The 20,014-nt window shown below is 37.3% G+C and overlaps 2 protein-coding genes across 2 annotated transcripts in view; one reads left to right on the forward strand and one right to left on the reverse strand.

The window, feature by feature from the left end:
- Nucleotides 1-2,545: 2,545 nt before the first annotated feature.
- LOC122868034 (receptor activity-modifying protein 1-like) lies at nt 2,546-11,575 on the reverse strand. Its single transcript, XM_044179577.1, has 5 exons — nt 11,341-11,575; nt 10,968-11,060; nt 10,548-10,658; nt 9,558-9,711; nt 2,546-4,442 (listed from the first exon to the last, which is right to left on the reverse strand). Exons 1-5 carry the CDS (start codon nt 11,441-11,443, stop codon nt 4,196-4,198), a joined length of 708 nt encoding a protein of 235 aa, XP_044035512.1. The 5' UTR covers nt 11,444-11,575; the 3' UTR covers nt 2,546-4,195.
- fmnl1b (formin-like 1b) overlaps nt 6,933-20,014 on the forward strand; it is a 68,217-nt gene continuing 55,135 nt past the window's right edge. The window contains exon 1 of the mRNA XM_044179575.1: nt 6,933-7,402. The gene's annotated coding sequence lies outside the window, so the exon portion shown is untranslated. The remainder of the gene's footprint in view (nt 7,403-20,014) is intronic.

The raw sequence follows: 20,014 nt of genomic DNA on the forward strand, positions 1-20,014 counted from the left end.
AAACAACTCACTAAGTTTCTTACTTATAAAATGAATGATTTCTTTGTGATGTTCCTTTAAATGTTTTGTTAAGAATCCAGGCATTAAATAAATAAAAAGCAAATCGTTCATTTCTATAATCAGCAATCATATTCTTTTACCTAAGTTGAACCAGTAGGTGGCAATGCAGTGCACAATGCAGTCTGTTACGGGTTTAATGTGGCACCTACAGTATATGGCCAAATGTATGTGGACACACCTCTCCACATACTTTTGTGTAGGCTACTTTTGGTCTGGGGTTGTTTTTAGGTTTATTAGTTCCAGTGAAGTGAAATCATAACGCTACAGCATACAATGATATTTTAGACCAGCTCCAAACCTGTGGGTCGGGACCCCACAGGTGGCCGCGAGATGATTAACGGGATAGAAAAGCAGAAGTAAACACGTTTCTGCTACACAAATATGTTTCTTCTAACCTTTGCTTCTCTTAATTGATATTTTTTACCTTTTCAGGTCTTAAATAAAATTATCGGGGGTCACAAGAAGACAGTGCTTCATGTTGAGGGGCCAAAAGCCAAAAAGGTTTTAGACATTAGTGTGTTTCCAACTCTGCAGCAACAGTTTGTGTTTGACCCTTTCCTGCTTGACATGACAAATGTCCCTGCAGCCCAGTTCCACTTCTGGTGGGAAGAGTGGAGGCTGTTAGAGCAGCAGATTAATGCCCATGGTTTTGGGAAGAAATGTTCAAATATCACATATGTTTGTAACGTTTAGGTGTCCACATACTTTTGTATGTTTTGCCATGTGCATATCTGAAGAATCTCATTGGACACATATTTAACTTCAGGGGCAAAAAGAAATCCCGCACAAGACCGACCTTCCTAACATTTTGAATGTTCATTACATTTGATGGTGTTTTTGTGTTGCAGTAAAATGCCAAACATGCTGCTATCGACAGGACATCTAACAACAGTCTGTGCAACAGAGGCCGCAAGATAACAGGGACAATGCTCTTTCTCTGCCGGAGAGTCGCCCCTGAGAAGCTGCAGGGATCTGCTCTAAACAAACATGCCACTGATATGTGTGAGAAAGGAAATGCACACTATCATTGTTTTAACAGCCTCTGTCGCCAGTCTGTGGAACAACACATAGTTTCAAACCAAATCTGAACTAATGTAGTAGTTCATGGCTACTTTGGCCCCTTTTTATTACAGATACATTAAAAAAATATATATGTCCTCAGTGTGGTAGACGGCAACATCAGATACACCATGTGTGATCAGTTCTTTTATGTTGCCCTATACGACAGGTTAGCTGCTCATTGTTGGCCTCCGTTACCCATAAGAAGGCACGTAAATCATAAAACTTATACATGTATTTTTGAAGATTGGAGCTCACTGTAAAGTTTTTGTCTTGGCACACACAGGACAAAAACCAGTGTGGTTAACTAGAAACTGGAGTGGCATTGGATGGTGTGTGTGTGTGTGTGTGTGTGTGTGTGTGTGCTCATGACTTATTGCAGTGCATACAGAGGACAACCAGAGATTGTGTTTGTGAGACTCTGTGCTAATGATTCCTCCTCTTCTTATCTTCAGCATCATTTACAACCCATCACGAACAAACAACATCACAGGGCCTTTATCACAGCAGATTAGCCTGTAAATTCTATACCTGTGAGGACTCTCATTGACGTAATGTATTCGTTAACCTCTGACCTAAACCAAACTCTAACCTTAACCTTGAAATTAAGTTGTAACCCCACCAAACATCCCTTTGAGGAAGTGAGGACTACTGAAATGTTTTCATTTTCACTGAAACTCAAGTTGGTCCTCACAAAGATGGCACACACATACAAATACACACAGTACTATCAGGAACAACACTCATCTTTTCTGAGAAATTTCACAATGTGTCATCTCAGGAACACACATTCAATAATTTTGTTTTGGTGTGTATGCACAGTAACTCAACGTGTGCAGCTGCTTGCAGCTTTGCATGTTTGGTTTAGTTTCGTTTTAGTTTATTTATATGCACAAAAACCATAATGCATTAAAAGAGTAAAAAGGATTAAAAACCCAAAAGAGATTATAAAGAGATCTCACCAAAAAAGGGGGCGGAAAACCCAATAACATCTAATAATAATCAATAATTACATGTACCAACAATAAAATGAACACAGGATACATATATATGTCAATTGCTAATAACAAGCATATTATAAAACTGAATTGACAGAGAGTTGTTCTAAATCTTGGAAAATGTAAATGCTTTACACGTCTGCTGTTATATGTGTGGATTACTGAATTTGTCTGAAAAAATCTATTAAATCACAGAGGTGCCAAACCAGGATTATAATACACATTTGTAGATAACAAATACATGTGAAATAGGATTATCATACAGTTGGAGGGAAATTAATATTCTGTACAATACTAAAAAGAGATTCCAAACATTTTCATCTCTCTTATGCTCATATTAGTGCAGCCGGTGTAGTTAGTATCAGCCTACCAAACATGCTGGCTCAGTGTCACATACTGTATATTGTGAAATCAACGCTATACACACAAAATATTCCAGACTTTATTTACTGAAAATAGCAATTCCCAATATCATACATTTACATTTACAGGTATTTCAGTGAGGTGATTGGCCAAAGATGTGATTCAGCCTGCCTGTGTTCAGTATATAAAGTACATTGTAGTCAGAAAGTATTAGGAAATTGATGTATTTCTCCTGTTTTGGCTGTACTCCAGCATACCGGCTTTAAAAATCTGTGTTTATGAGGTTAAAAGTTCTGATTTTCAGTGCTCACAGCCTGCAGCCCCCTGAGTTCCAGTGAAGAGAAATCCTAATGCTTCAGCATGCAATGATATTTTAGACAACAGAGCTCTTCCAACTTTGCGACAACAGTTTGTTTTTGTCTCTTTCCTGTTCCAACGTGACAGTTCCCCCGAGCACAAAGCAGCTCCATAAAGAAATGGTTTTACCAGTTTGGCGTGGAAGAACTTGACTGGCCTGCAGAGAGCCCTGACCTCAACCCCATCCAGCACCTCTGGGATGAACTGGATCACTAACTGGCAGAGGTTTGATTAAAAACACAATCTGGAAGAAAGCCTTCACAGAAGAGTGGAGGCTGTCATAGCGGCAGATTAATGCCCATGGTTGGAAATGACATATTCAACAATCACATTAGGGTGTCATGTTTGGGTGTCCACATACTTTTGGCCATGTAGTTTACCAAGTATCTGCTGATGTCTGTAGGTCAAAGACATTTATAAAGGATGAGACACCAAATATTAAAGATCACGTCTTAAGGATTATGTAACTTCTCCTTTCTTATTCATACTTTCTTTTTTTTTTAAATGGCTACGATTGCTTCACTGTTTATCTGCGCTGCAGCCAACACTGTATTACTTAAAGGAATAGCTCGACATTTTGAGAATACTTACTTATTCGCTTTCTCGCAGCGAGGTAGATGGGAAGATTGATACCACTCCCATGTCTGTCTGTTAAATATGAAGCTACAGTCAGCAGACAGTTAGCTTAGCTTAGCATAAAGACTGGAAACAGGGGGAGCAGCTAGCCTGGCTCTGTCCCAATGTAACTAAATCCACCTACCAGCACCTCTAAAGCTCATTAATTAACAAGTTGTATCCCTTTTGTTTAATCCGTACAAAAATTGTAGTGTGTAAAAATAACATTTTGTTTAATATGCACATATAACCCCCTTTGGATTTTGTACAGATTAAACAAACAAGATATAACGTGTGTGAGCTTTAGAGGTGCTGCTAGGCAGATTTTGTTTCCTTCCGATAGAGCCAGGCTAATTGTTTCCCACTGTTTCCAGTCTTTGTGCTAAGCTAAGCTAACCCACTGCTGGCTTTAGATTCATAACTAACGGACAGACATGATAGTGGTTTAAATCTTCTCATCTAACTCTCTGCCAGAAAGTGAATAAGCATATTTCCCAAAATGTCAAACTATTCCTTGCATACTCAGTGAAACACATATAAAAACATTTTTAACTGAGATTTAGTTCACCCACAATTAGATTTATGGTTGCTGTCCTCATTTCATAATTTACTCACCATTTATTTTCCCACCAGACTGGATTATAACATTTTTTTCTCCGAAAAAGATACAAAGCGGTTTTCTGGAGCAACTCAGTTTCTGAGCTGATGTTTATTGTAGCATGACGGTGCCGGTCTAACACGACTCACTCGTGGACCTTACTTTTCCAAACAACCAGATACACCAGGACAGGGATGAGGCTCACAGGGATGAGCGTGAGGGCGATCACCACCCCTTGAGGTGCATCCACAAGCAGAAGCTCCTCCTTAGAACAGTTCTGGAAGTAGTAGGAGTGGATGTAGAGGAAGAAGTCTTGAATGTTGGGGTTTGGGTAATAGCAGTTGACAATATCAGACAGCTTCTCCAAGCATACCGTCATGTCGTTGTATGGTCTGTAAGAGGTAGAGATGTATTAATGACGAACACACGATAGGTCCATTATTCTACAACTCTGATAATCAATTAATAGTTAACTTATAACTTATATAAAGTGAGGATTTGCAGCTTTTTCTCTGTTTTATAACATTACAAATTTAAAACCTTTGGGTTTTGGACTGTTGGTCAGACAAAACAAGTAATTTAAAGACGTCACCTTGAGCTCTGGGAAACTGTGGTATGCGTTTTTCACCAGTTAGAGTTTTAGAAATTTCAATTTACAGCATTCTGGGTTTCAAACGATATTTTAGCCACATTTTGACTTGACATTAATAGTGTAAAAAACCAAGAAGCACAAAAAAATATTAACCTGGTCAGAGACTCAAACTTCATGGAGCCGCATATAAAATTAAATATTAAAAGCTGAGTTTTAAGAGGCAGTTCTTTAACCAAGAGAAGATAGTTTACATTATATTTCTAATGAAGATTTAATTTCATAATAAGACATTCTTTTTGTGAAACTGGATACATCACTTTTGAAACGACATCCTCCAGTTGGACCAAGAAGCACTCGAAAAGTGTGGCGCATACCTGTAACTAAAACTGAGACCTTTGTGGTCAAAGTATTTCCTGTCTGAACATAAACAGAGCTTTTACTCTGCAGCGGGAGAAGCACACGCTCAGGGTGCAGCCGTCTGCTCGGCCCGGTCTTGATGATGGATATTTCCCAGTGCCACTCGCAACCATTATGGACCTTCACACATACTCAGCTTTTGACATTACTATTTACAGTGTACCGTTGCTTAAAGGATAAGACTGGTGCTATTCTATACTTTTCCTATTGTCAACACATCTCATGAAAAGACTATCAACGTGTTAGTCCGTCTCTCAGTACTTTCTGACTTCTCTGCTCTGTATGGGGCTCTCAGTCTCAAGCCCATTGGTTCCTCCTGAGGAAATCCTTAAAAAGAGGTCACAAAAATGTATTTCATTTTTAAAAAAGGCTCGGTAATTTCCTAAAACAACTTGGCACTGCAAACATTACTCTAACAGGAGGAAATTGTGCAATTTTCAGCTGTGGATTAATACACATTTGTTGATCTACTGAATATTTCCAGCAGCAGGACGGTGTGTGTGGGAGTGAGTCAAAATAAACTACAGTGTGTGTGTTCATGGTGATGAAGAAACACAGTACGACTCATTTATGTGTTTTTAAAATGACTTACGTTTGCTGACAAGAGACCTCTTGTGTTATTTAAATTAGAAGCAACCGTGGAAATAGTGTGATGCTGCTAGAGGGTGGCAGGGGTTCAGGGTAGATGGCACGGTGTTCAAAGTGTCTGAGAAACACTTGAGAGCGTGGTTCGCATCCTGTCTCCGACCAACAGTCAACACTGGCTTCTTTTCACCAGGCTGACAGTGGCCCTGTGGCAACGAGCCTGGACCCATTGTGGTCACCCTAAAATGCAGTGCAGTTTTTTCTCAGGAACCGAGGCAAGCCAGGATCCCTTACTATAGCCACTGGTGTCATTTTAAAAAAACAAAAAGTTGTGGCCCTCCATTCAAAAATGTGCTTTCCTTATTGTTACTTGACTTGGATGTTTGAGCTTCACTGTGCAGAATGATGTGTATGCAGAGTTTGACACTAGAAGACTGGTTTCACATCTGCTGACGGAGGAACGTTTCTATGCGCTCACCTTAAATGTGAGTTTAACACGTGTGTGTGCGAGCATGATTTTGTGATGAGGAATTTCGAGGCCTCCGGTTCACACTGAGAATGGACTTTTCAGTGAAATAAAACGTTAAACGTGTCCAGCAGTTAAACATATATATTTTCAATGAGCTAGAAGGAGTAGATGTGCTTTTAAGTAGTGTGCACATCTGTGTAGGTCAACCCATATCAGACACAAAGCAGAATATTTTTATATGTTTTAAAACATGTCTGGAGGGGATTTTTTAAAGATTTTTCTTTGTCACATTAAAAACATCAGTTTCATCACTATCAGTTCAAAACTTTGGAATTCCCTCTCAGACAATGAAGGTTTTTGAAACACTTGGATTTTAAGAAGAATCCTAAAACATACTTATTTAGTCTGGCTTTTAATTATGTTTCTGCTATAAAGTTTTTTATTATTTTATTTTCCTTCCCTTCTCCATTATTATTAATATTTCTTATTATACTTTTTTGTATCTATTTTAATTTATCTATTTTTTGTATTCATTGTATGTCCTTATTGTTATGCATATGTAGCCAAACTTTTTTTGTTTTAGTATTATTGTGTTCACTTATTTTATTCCTGCGAATAAAACAAGAATAAAATAAACTTGTTAGCTTTGGGTTTTTTAAAAAGTGCTATAAATAAAGCTCTTTTTAATAATAATAATAATAATAATAATAATAATAATAATAATATTATCATTATTATTATTATTATTATTATTATTATTATTATTATTATTATTATTCCTTTGTTGCAGCAATCTTTCCATTAAATTTCCTCGAATGAGTGAAACAGCGCCCCTCTGTGTTGTAGCGGCTGGTAAACGTCAGTCTGTGTGGTCAAAAGGGGTATTGCAGTCTTACAGTCGAGGCAATCATGTCAGTCAACTGAAGGAAAACCAGGTGAAGTTGATTAAAAAATTACATCAAACAGTCAGATGCCTCACTGTCATGCCACTGCGAAACTGTGAACGGACAGACCTCTGGAAGGAGAAACTCTGAAGTGAATTGTGAAGCAAGCCAGTCCTCCTTTAGCCCCACAAATAGAAAGTTAGCAGCATGAAGTTTGATGAAACAACTGCTCGACAGTTAGCTAGTCTTACAGTGTTGCTAACGATTGCTAGCTAGCTAGCTGAGACAGAGAGGAGGATTTCTGTCAACAAACAAACAGCAGCGGGATATTATAATATAAGACATGGATATCCACCACTTCGCCTTCATGACAGAAAATGAAAATGGGCTTCGACTTCAAATAACGTGAGTCAAATACAACCTTTGTCTGGTAGCTGGTTTCTTTATCTATATCTGTGTAACAGTTAGGTCTGTTTAACTCCCTGCTGTGTTCTTGGTGATGTTGTTGTATTTTGTACTGCATCTTGTTTGCCTGGACCCTGAAGCTGTCACTGCTGTCTTTCTTAGTTAGACAGAGCTGTAGGGCTTTGAAACATTTGGGGTTTCTCCAGTTTTGCCTTTTTATTAGTTATGCAGTCAGGTGTTGATGTGTGTGTGTGTGTGATTTGTGAATAAGCTTGTGCAGAGTTTCTGCTAGTTGCTTGTGAGAGTTTGTACACTTTTGAGGTACTTTACTTGACTATTTCCATTTTCTGCTACTTTACACTTCCACTCCACTGCAATTCAAAGGCAAATATTATACTTTTTACTCCACTACATTTATTTGATAACTTTAGTTACTGGTTACTTTCCAGATTCAGATTAATAATACAAAATATAATCAACAAATACATTTTCTAATATCAGTAAAACTTTATTGGTCCCCAGGGGGAAATTGACGAGCTACCAAGCAGTATATAAAGTAATTCAAAAAATAAATAAATAAATAAAGATTAGCCCCACATTTACCAGCTGCAATATTGAAGAGATGTACTCATTAATGCTTTGATAATCATGATCCAATAATATACATTAAATGGGCCATGCTGCAAAATGAGTACTTTTTTCTTCTGGTGCTTAAAGTATATTTTGATGCTAATACTTTTGTACTTTTAAATTTTGAATGCAGGGCTTGTAACGGAGTATTTCTGCACTGTGGTGTTGCTGCTTAAGTAAAAGATCTGTGTACTTCTTCCACCACTGGGTCGCATTGCAGGCTGATTTATGTATGCCAATCATATGGTTAAGACTCTGTAAGTCATGTATTTGATACATGCATTGATTCTTTTTCATGTGACCATGAACGTTTATATTTGCGTTCAGTACTGATCTGTACCTGTATCGCAGTAAGCTTTCTAGTACTCTGCATATTCTTGTATTCTAAGAAGAAAGTGAACATAATAGGGCTGCAGCTAATGATTATTTACATTATCGCTTAATCTGTCCATTATTTTCTCAATTAAATGACTACTCATTTTGTTTATAAAATGTCAGAAAATGGTGGGGGAAAAAGCCTGTTGTAATTTCCCACAGTGGTGTCAAAAAGTTTGTTTTGTCAGACAAAGAGTCCAAAACCCGAAGATATTTATTTTACTATATATGACAAAGAAAAGCAGAAAATCCTCACATTCGAGACGCTGAAAACAGGGAATGTTTGGCATTAAAATAGTTGCCAATTCATTTTCTGTTTTAGGATTAATCGACTAATTGTTGCACCTCTGGAACATAAAACTGCTGCATGATAAGAAAAGATAAGAAAAAGCACGTGTTGATACCAGATGTAAATGAGGCTGAAATGTCATCAAGTTTACTAACTGAATGGTATGTGGCTTGTTCTATTTCACCGCAATGGTAAAATGATTATCCTCCTTTACTTTATTTCTGGATGACCCGTCTGACATGGTTAGCGTTTAGTTTCAGGATTCATTTAGCTGGCTGCAGTCACCTCTTAACCTTAAATCAAAAAGCTATGAATATATTTTGTAAGTTATTTGTACAGTAAATCCCGTTTTTTAGAGAAACACATTTATTTATAATACTGCAAATGTGCGCACCCCAGAAAATATTATTTGTAAACAGCCTGGCCCTGCAGTGCAGTTTGCATTGCAAGACTTGAAGCAGATCTGAAGTCCTCTGAGGCAAACTTGTGATTTATTTATATATATATATATATATATATATTAATAAATATATTAACTGAAATGACTTTAATCAGGATACAAACAGTTACGTAATGTAGCTGCTATTTTTTTGTTATGACACATATTGAAACTGTGTCACAGGTAATTACTCATTTCTCAATACTACTAATACAACTAGTTAAAATAATACATCTTAATATAAACTCATGTAGCCCTATTTGAAAATTGTATTTAAAAAGTTCTTAAAAGCATAACATGAGGAAAGTGTGTTGAACCAATAATTGATCAGAAGTAGAAATACAGGAAAAACAAATAATGGTATAAAAAAATAAGTGTAAAAAAATAACCACTTAATTCTGTAGATGCTCCGTTTGCCTTACCTGATGATCTTTTCCAGGACGCACCAGTTTTCTGGGCTGATGGACTGCATTTCCATGTGAAAAGCTTTACCACAATAACTGTGACTGTACTCTACCAGCAAGTTATGCTGGCACTGTCTGGCTGGGAACTCATTTTCCTGGTCCTGAAAATTCTCTGCAAAATAATAAGGAAAACAATACGTCTGACGTACATGAACGAATTCTTAATTATTTTGATTAGCATTTATTTTAAGATGATTTTATGCTTTAAAAAAAAAAAGAAGGGAGGAATTGTAATGGCAAGAACAAACGGACTCTCTGATATAATAACATACAGATGTTGTTCATAATTGTTTGATGTCAATACTTGATCTGTGTATGATTGTTTGGGCTGCGAGATGAGAACAGTACACTGATAATGATGACGTGGAACTACAAATTATCCTTTTGACTGTTACGTCCAGACTTCAGGGACACTCGTCTCCCCGGGTTGAGGAGCCTGACCCTGAAGACTGGATAAATAACTGATGCTCCTTTCCCTCTGTACTCATTCAGAGCAGATTATACTGATGTATGTTTTTGCTGCTGTGAGTCCGTCTGCAGACGCTTGAAGTAAACCTACAGAAAGATGAGTGATTGCCTTGAGTGTTTCTTTATTCCGAAGAAATTGCCACTACACGGGGACACACAAATATCAAACAACACCCAAGATTATATTATTAAATTACATTATTTGAGTGTCTTACTGTGTAAAATGGATGAAATATTCCATAGATTTCCTGTGATATGCTGCTTTATTCTGCTACCGGTTCTTAAAAGTTACTCATTCAGTGGCCCAGTAGCGCATGTTTCCTTATCTTGGCTTTTATTTAAGTGAAACTAGGTTGCGGATACCTTACCACACAGTTCGATAGTGTTTCAGCTGTATAAGCAGTTAAGTACAGGAAATTTCCAGGCACTGATAAGGACGGGAGTTTCCTTTCCCCACGCAGAATAAGTAGAAAAACTCACCGTCATCCTCTGAGAGGACCGTAGATGTTTGGTTGTTCTGCAGTTCATCCTCAATTTGACTCGTCTCGTCTTTGTACAAACTGGACGTCACGTTGCCGGGTTTCATTGGACCTGCGGGCAAAAAGTTATAAAGTTATTACGTTTATTTTAGCACTATGTTTGGTGAATGAATGATGTCAAATCCCAAATCACAATAACTGCATACTCTTAACACTGCTGTCATTGTTTTACGCAATAGATAGATTGAGTATTTTGGATTGCTGGTCAAACAGAACAAGCTATTTAAAGATGTGACCTGGGCTCAGGAAAGCTGTGGTGGACGTATTAAACTATCTGACATTTTAGAGACCAAATCATCAGTCGAGAAAACAATCGGAAGCTTAATTGACAATGAAAGTAATCGTTAACAAGAAGACTTACTCTTGTCAGCGGTGGACTCGCTGAATGTTTGGTTCCCCTCAACTTTGCCCAACTCGTCCTCTGTCATGTTAGCTGTTTGTGATTCCACAATACCTGTGGACACAGATTGAATAAAGCTATTTAACATCACATGAACAATTCCAGCACATTTTAAAAGACTCTCACGCCAGCCTTTTGTTTGCTGCTACTAAAACGCCCTCCAACCTTTTTCCTTCATTAATCCCACAGACAGGGAAAACAATGGACATTCATGGAAACATGCAGCCAACCCAGAAAAAACAGGAAATACTAAGAGTAAAACATCATTAACCTAAAACACTTGTGTAAAATAAAATGTGTGTGTGTGTGTGTGTGTGTGAAGTCAGATACATACCTAGGATAAGAACAGGAAAGAGCAGCAGGTACAGGATCATGGTGGAGAGCGATGAGGGGATCAGCAGGAACCTTTGAGGCCGGTCAGTGACCTGAGGTGCCATTATGAAGCTCAAGGTCTGAGAGCTGAGTGGGTTACGGAACAAGCCCAGCCCTCTTTATCTTAGCGCTGCTGTGAGTGTATTTATGTTCCGGTGATAGATAGAAGAGGAAGAACGGCTTCTGAAGAGGAGATAACAGTCTAATCATGAATTAATGGTGTCCTGTGGAGTTTTTTAAATGAAGGGATGAAAGGAGGAGTAAACGCAAACTAACGGTTTTACTAACATGTTATCTGATAGGATTGGAACTCTGTTTTACTTTTTTTTTAGGCCTTTTTTAAATAATGACTCATCAATTTGTGTTACTGTTTCACAGAAATACTTTTCGGTCTGACAGCTGCTAAAATATTGCTGGTACTACAGTGGAACCCCACCTATAAATGCCAAAATTACTGAATGGATTAATCATGTCCTTTCCCTGGAACTCTCTCTAGCTCAGAAACATTGCGAAATAGTCTGTGGGACTGTATACAATTACTCACCATCAGTTAAATGGCTTGAATAATATTTCTTTAACTTCATAGAGTTAGAATCACAAATTACTGCAGTATAAAATGTCACAGATACACAGCCATAAAATCAAAATCTGTGGTTTAATCACTATAAGCGAAACCTTTCACTTGACTAATTTTTTCCAGTCGTTTATTATAAAAATATTAATACAGCTTTAAAGATTTTAAAATCTGTTGGCAAAGATAGCGATATGTTTCTTGAGTGTCTTTTTTTTTGCAGTCAAGTGACTGATGTATTATCAGATGTTGTTTTGGTTCACATACCATGTCTACCAAGCATGTTGTTTAATGATGATTTATCTCTTTAATTTGTCGAGATATCAAACGAAATACCTCGGCAATCGACTTCTAGGAATGTCTATTGCAAATGCAAGGTTAAGGACAAGGTATATTGTGTATCTTTCTTATTTCATAGCAAATCCCCAAGTGCAGACCCAAACCAACAGTGAACGTATCCACTAACAAGTAATTTCTATGTATCACAGCCTGACAGCTTCTTCCTCTGAGCCGCAGAGCTCCATTGATGTCCAATAACTATTTAAAAACACATCAGCGAGTCACACTGTTGCGCTGGGTGACGTGTTCCTTCATCACCATGAACACACACACTGTAGTTTATTCTGACTCAGTCCCACACACACCGTCCTGCTGCCCCAAACACTCACTACAGCACCACATGTGGATTCATCCGCCGCTGGAAATAGTCCCCAACAGATGCACTGTTTCCTCCTGTTTGAGTAACGTTTGATTTAAAAACTACAGTGAGCAGCTGTTTTAAGTAATTACTGAGCCTTTTTTAAAATGAAACTATATATTTGTGAGGTGTTTGTTTTTTTGTTTTGTTTTTTTTAAAAGATTTACGTCTTCAGTAGGAACCAATGGGTTTGGGGCTGAGAGCCACAGACAGGGTAGAGAAGTCCAAGTACTGAGAGACGGACGATCACATCATTGGTTTTGGTCTTTTCCTGTGATTTGTTGATAGTAAGAAAAATAATAGAATAAAAGAATAAGAAGAATAAAAAGAATAAAACCAGCCTTATCCTTTTGTTCATCACACACCTATTTGTATAAGGTTTAGTGTAGACCACTTGCATATACATTACAACTCCATGTTTATCAGTTACAGCTGATTCCATCTGTAAGGAGTAAATAAGGGGAAGTGCTGGTATGTCCTCACTTACTCCTGTGGGTCTACTGACACATGATAATACATAATGCAGTACAAACAGTGACATATTTCCTAATTGGAGTGGGACTGTCATGATGTTTGGGGTAATGTGGGCAAAGGGAGGCAGCACGGCCCAGTTTCCTGCTCTTCCTCAGATAGTTAGTGAAAACGCTCTTAAGGGATTTCCTCCTCCATTTAGCGGCAGGGAAGGTGGCTGCCCGGACAGACAGGGCTGGAATCAGGAAGCTGGTGCCGAAATGAAAGATAGGCAAACCTTCTAAAACACAAACAGTTGGCTCACAGAAAGCTCTAACATGTTTGCAAAGGTGCGTATGGCAGCAATAATATACAGACACAAAAGGCCCTCTGAAACGGCCAGCAAGTTTCTTGTTTTTTGTGCAAGAACGAATGTTGATTAATATGTATTTTGGAAAAAACGTGAAATAAAAGTATGTTTAAATACAGAAGTATGCATTTGCCTCTACCACACCGACTAAGTGTAAAAAAACAACAACTTCCTGTGCTTTGTGGTTTTCAATGTGCAGGATGTCAGATCTTTTTGTGATGTCTTTTGTCTGTACCTCAGCTCGCGGAGACAGGAAACTGTTAAGGCTTTCAGGGGTTTGCTGCATGTTGAGGGACATTTAGGGACATTTTTGGAATTCAGAAAAGCAAATCAAGGATGTGCGGCAACCACATAATATCATAGACCATGATGCTATCTACCACACTGACTGCTGTTTTGGTATGACTGATACAGAGTAGATTGTAGGATAAAATGTGATGGAAACTAAAATACAAGCGTGACAATGAGTTATTCCAGTAACTTACTTTTTCAGTTCTGCATTTCTATCTAAGTAAGACCTTGACATCCCATCATTGTAAAACTGTACATTGAATTTTTATTTGTTTGTAGGAGCTGCAAAAATTGTGTAATTTGTATTTTATGACAGTGTACACCATTGTTTAAGAAATCAGGACAAACTGGTTTTTTTTTGGTATGAAGTTTTCCTTTAATATAGTATGCTTTATTAGTGCTATAGTATGTGTATATTGATATACTTTTACCACGCATATTGAAATGTCACTGAATCCGGTAATCACATGAATCCATTTACAATCAGATTTCTTTATCAATTAACACATTAAACACATTTCCTCCACTGGTCCTGTTAGAGAGAGACTGCAGGGGCGATGACCGACAGACAGAATGACTCATAACACACATGAGGGTACAAAAACAACAATATAACACATCATACTGCCTGTAACATGCCCCCGCATCAAATAAACCTCTGTAGACTACTCCACTGCAAATGTATATGTGCCATACCGAAAATGAAACGTTGTTTAAATAGACTGTAAGCATTTGAAACTGCAATAAAGAAAAATACATTGTGACTGAAATATATAAAATATGACAGAACATAAATTGCATATTATCAAAGCACCATTCTGTAATGGTATTAATCTCCAATTACTAGGGCTGGGTATGGAGCCTCAGTACTTGATTGGAAAGTGCAGTATGAAGTTATTATTATTATTATTGATTGGTGCTGACTGAAATGTGTCAGTAGCACTGAAATGTCAAACTGTCAATTACAAAAAGTCATCAAATTCATAATCTTTTTTGCTTATTCTTTCATCTGATAGTTCCAGTTTACATCCATTTTCCCCCCAAAATTTTTTATTTATCTATTTTATTTAGGCAAAGTTCTTGTACAGTTGTGTTTATACAACATTTAAAACTTATTTAAGCTTAGTTTGTTAAATGAAAAAGGGTTTATATTTCTTTAAAGTAAGGTTTTGTTTTTGTTTTGTTTTTTTAAAAAAAAGGTTTTGGCATCAGTGCTGAAATCTGTCGTATCAGCTTTAGCATTAAACCTTTCAGATGATACCCAGCCCTACCAATTACTCAGCCAGCATTTCAGACTTTCAAGAATACAGATATTTTTTATAAACAAACTTCCTCCTTCCTCGGACGTCCAAGACCACTGTCAGCAGCTCAGCCGTCTCAGGGTCGCCGTGTACATATAACTGCTCAGCCCACAAACAGTAAAATACAGAGCAGCTCCACACTTCAACACGTTTTAAATTAATTGTTTGTAATGAGTACTTCTAGCCTACAACAATGATGGTTGCACTGTCAATGTTTGAACTGTGCTGGTGCTGAAATGGTCACTAAAACTGGTTTCAATTCGCCCTCCAGTGGTTAAAATGAGCAGCTGTTTGTCGTTCCCCCCCCCCAACACACACGCACACACACACACACACACCTTCAGCTTCTCTTGTTTCAGAATCAGTCAGACAGACGCTTAAATTTACTGCATTAAAGTTGCTTTTTAATGAAGAATGCAGATTATCAAAACCTATTGTCTTACCTCTTAGTCCTTCAGTTGCCACACTTAATGCTGAAGCAGGTGTCATGATGAAAAACTGCTCCTGAAAGAAAGTAGTGTTTGTTTTTTTTAATTGCAGAAATAAAATAAAGAATAATTTAACAATAATCAACTATAATAATAATAATAATAATTATAACTGTATCCCTTTACCTAAATTGCTCTAAACATCAGCCTTGACTCATTTTTCAGTTCTTCAAATTTCCATTAGCAGACTTGAAACACTGTTTTGTTTTGTTTTTGTTTTTTCTGTAATATGCAAGACATAGTTTTAATTATTAAAGTTTTACCTTTTTTTTTTATACTCTACTGAACATTGGAAGAGAATTGCTTTGGAAAATGTATGAATGGCAAAGCAATTTAGGTTTAGCAATCAGGTACACCTGTACAATCTAATGCAATTAAATACACAGCTCTGCCATAAATTCTACCTTTACAAAGTTTATAATGTTCACTTTTTGTTGACTTTGTCAGAAATGCGTTCACTCAATTATATGTTTATCACTGAGGTCATAGTTGGACTGGACTGCATTATATTCAGAGGTGTTTTTAATATTCTGCCCCCTTCATGTATGTAAATGGGAAGTACAACACCATCACTAACTATGACCTCAGTGCTAAAACATATAATTGAATTAAGACAATTATAGGCATCGTAAAAGTAGACTTTATGTCAAAACAGAAAATACAAAGAGCAACAAAACGAGGAAAAACAAATTGGCGAACCCTGCATCCATCTCCCATACACACAGAGTAATTAATCGTAAAAATATGGACACAGTTGTGACTAGTAAGTAACTAAAAGCGCCTTCACCAGATCTGGATCTTACGCTCAGTACGGATAGACAACCGCCACCTGATGACCTGAGAGCTCTGATAGTTTTGATTGTAGTTCGTGAGCCGGTCTGAAATTTTCTGGGGTGTCACGTTTCATGTTTAAATACTTTTAAATTCTGCTTTTAGTCTTTAAAAGTAGATCCTGTATCGTTTTTGGAGCGGAGTATGTTCAGCTCTGTACAGGTTAATAAAAAAAACTTACAACATATGTTTTAGTATGTATACCTGTCAGTTAGACCTGAAACAATTAGTCGATTAGCCGATCGATTATATATAGAAAAATAATCTGCGACGATTTTGATGATCGATTCAAACGCTTTAATCAAAATACTCTCAGCATCTCATTAGTGAGGACTTGCTGCTTTTCTTTCTATAATGGGATAGTAAATTGAAAATATTTAAATTTTGTGCTGATGGTTGGACAAAACGAGACATCTGAAGATGTCACCTTTAGGCTTTCGAAAATTGTGATGGGCATTTTTCATTATTTTATATTTTATAGGCCAAACATTTAATTGATTGATCAAAAATAAAAATGTTAGGTGCAGCCCTATTACTATTTAAATAGTTGATTTACTCACTTACTACTACTTATCATCATCAATAATAATAATAATAATAATTAATAATAATAATAAATAACACACAACATAATGTAATATAGCAATGTAACATTCTAATAATAACTTGTTCCAAATATGTTGAACATATAAGTTGTTATAACAACAAAGTACCCCGCACTGTATTAAAAGGTAAAATATGAAGAGCAAAACTTCAGAATTACACAAAAAGGCAAACAAGAAAATAGCATTTAAATAAATGATAACTAAATAGAATTAAAGTGACACTTATATAAAGCTGTCAATTTTACAATAAATGTGTTTGGGTTTTTTTACACACATTTAAAAGATAACATCCATTTGTGTAGTTTGAGCTCTGAAACGCGGACACTTTTTGTGTTTATCCTGGAATTTGTGGATTTTAGGCATACTGGCTCGTTGTGAATTAAAATCTCATTGCCACTTTATAACGGGTTTATTAGTTGTAACTAATGGCATTGTTAATGGTTAGGAAACAGTTTTTAATGCATTAGAAATTACTTAAGGACAACTTAATGACATTTACAACTGCATAATTCAAGAACCATAATTAATGATTTACTGACATCTGTAACTGCAGACCTATAATCCAGAAGTTGTTCTTATTATTGGCATATTAGTCATCTATAAAGCATTATTGTGTTGACCTGTGAGAACACATTTTATACAACTCAGAAACCCTTTACTAATTATTCCTTATTAGGTATGGATAAACATCTTAATGTCAACAAAAGTAAAAAGAAAATATAGTGTGACTAGTAATATTTAATTGAAGGTCATACGAAGTCACCAGACGTCATAAAGGTGTTGTGTGAAGCTTAAGGGAACAATTACTTGCAAAATCGAATGCGTTTGAAGTTATTGTTTGATTTTCAAAAACAGAATAGTTCTAAGTAATATAAAAAAGCTCGATGTGAGTGGGAGGTGAAACGTTTTAGAAAAAAGTGGCCATCATGCCAAGGAGCCAATCGCTATTCAACCTGGATGTTGTGTTCACAAGTTGAATAGTAGGTCACCAGTTTCACATCACCTAGTGAGAACCACAGTCACAAACAAGCAAGGAGGTTAGAAATCACGGGTTAAGAAAACCACAATGTGGATCCAGGATTGTCAACATCTCAGCCCACCTGTGAAATGCTCAGCAGTAAGCAAAAACAATTCACATCGAAGTAAGGCACTTTTATCTCATGGTCTGGAGCAAACATTATGGTTTGATGCTTATCATCGTTACTATCTCTTCAGCGATCAGACCACATGTTTGCAGTGTGAATTAGTGCAGCAGGGTTAATCAGGCACTCGGGCAAACTCAATCCCACGCTCTCACCGCCCACACACACAGACGCACAGACTGGCAGTAGGGTTGGGCCGATGAACGACCCATCGTCCATCGCCGCTGAGCCCGCTACTCCCCCATCATGATCTTAATAGTTCGTTCAGTGAAAATGAAAATTTGCGATGCAAAAATTATAATTCCCACTAATCGCGAACAAGCGGCAAACTCCGGGGCTGAGAAATAAAGCCCACGTGGAAGTGCCAACACCTGCAGTTCCTTGAATGGCCACTTGAGGCTGGCTCCAAAAGCGAGTCAATCCCTATAGAGCCCCGTGTTAAAATGCCCAACGTTACAGCAGAAATAAACGTGTTTTTACAGCCTGGTTTTGGTCTCTATAGCTAATTTCCCCCTTCATGACAACTGTGAGGGGGGTGAATTTCTTTGTTACGCACAATTAAGGGCAAGGGCGTGGCCACTTTGAGTGACAGGTGCGTGTCCTATCAGGTGGCTTGCTGCTAGTTCGCTCAGCAACCAGGCCTCATTCGGCCTGCCTCAGCTCCACCTCTTTGCCCATTTTTGGATTAGCCGGAGCCAGGTACTGCCAAGATGGCGACAGCTGGGCGCCGCCCACTTTGAACTGGGTGACGTCACAGACACTACGTTCATGTTTTATTCAGTCTTTGATCGTGAGTCACATCGCAATCGTAATGTCAAAATAATAGCTTCTTTTTTCTTGTTTTTACCATATCGTGCAGCCCTATTTCGAAGTAATCAAGACATATATTATGAGTCTGGATGCAAACTGCAACTCAAAGAAATGCTGCCACTACTCTTAAACCACTGTTTCCCGTTTACCACAGTTTCATTGTATTCATTACTTAAGACAGCTACCGTACTCACCACTGAGTTATATGAAAAGCTCTCTGTGTCATCACTGATCATCTGTGTCATTTATAAGGTCATGCTAGAGATGTTTCACCTTGTTAGTTGAGTTCAAAGTGAACAACCATGACACCAGATCACATAATAGATAAGCTTTTTAAAATTTCCTCATATCACCTCTGAACAGGATACAGGTTTCCTGTATCATCCACTGTACTGCAAAACAAACAAACTGCAAAACAAATTTGAAGTTCAGAGACTCTAATTTCTCTGAGAGATTTTAAAGTTATACTTACTGATATTTTTATAATACTTGTGAATGTTTTAATTGGTATGTCTGTGTGTGACTGACTCAGTCTTGTGATGTTATGTATATGTGCAATTTAGAGCTTAAACAATTAGTTGATCGGCAGAAAATTAATCAGCAACTACTTTATGGATTTCATTTTTTTTCAACTCTGTTTTTATATAATTGTACACTGAATATCGTTGGTTTTGGACTGTTGGTCTGACAAAACAAGACTTTTGAGGACACCACCTTGGACTCTGGGAAGCTGCGATGGGCATTTTTTGCCCTTTTCTGACATTTTATAGACCAAACAAAAAAATGGAAATAATTTAGTTGCTGCACTAGCAGCAACTAAATTATTTCCAGTTGCTGCACTAGTGTAATTTTTTTTTTTGTCTATCTTGATCTCAGTGAGATGTTTGAGAACCAATGCTCCAGAGTGTGACTTGATCAGTTAGATGCTTATGTGGCTACATTATTTGACAAGCAATCATATAACCTCAAAAGAGGTCAAGGAAGAGTTGTGAACTGGTTTTGGTACCAGTCAGCAGTCACACCCAGATGTCTTTTTGCACGTTGGTCTGCAAGTTGAACCCACAGCTTGATGCTGTGTGC

Source organism: Siniperca chuatsi, linkage group LG20, assembly GCF_020085105.1.
Source record: "Siniperca chuatsi isolate FFG_IHB_CAS linkage group LG20, ASM2008510v1, whole genome shotgun sequence".
NCBI classification, from domain to species: Eukaryota; Metazoa; Chordata; class Actinopteri; order Centrarchiformes; family Sinipercidae; genus Siniperca; species Siniperca chuatsi.

Coding starts and splice junctions, on each gene's coding strand:
- LOC122868034 (XM_044179577.1), bottom strand. CDS start 11,443: ATGGCACCTCAGGTCACTGACCGGCCTCAAAGGTTCCTGCTGATCCCC. Junction 11,061..11,340: donor CTTTCCTGTTCTTATCCTAG/GTATGTATCTGA, acceptor CTGTGTCCACAG/GTATTGTGGAATCACAAACA. Junction 4,443..9,557: donor GTCCTGGAAAAGATCATCAG/GTAAGGCAAACG, acceptor TACCTCTTACAG/ACCATACAACGACATGACGG.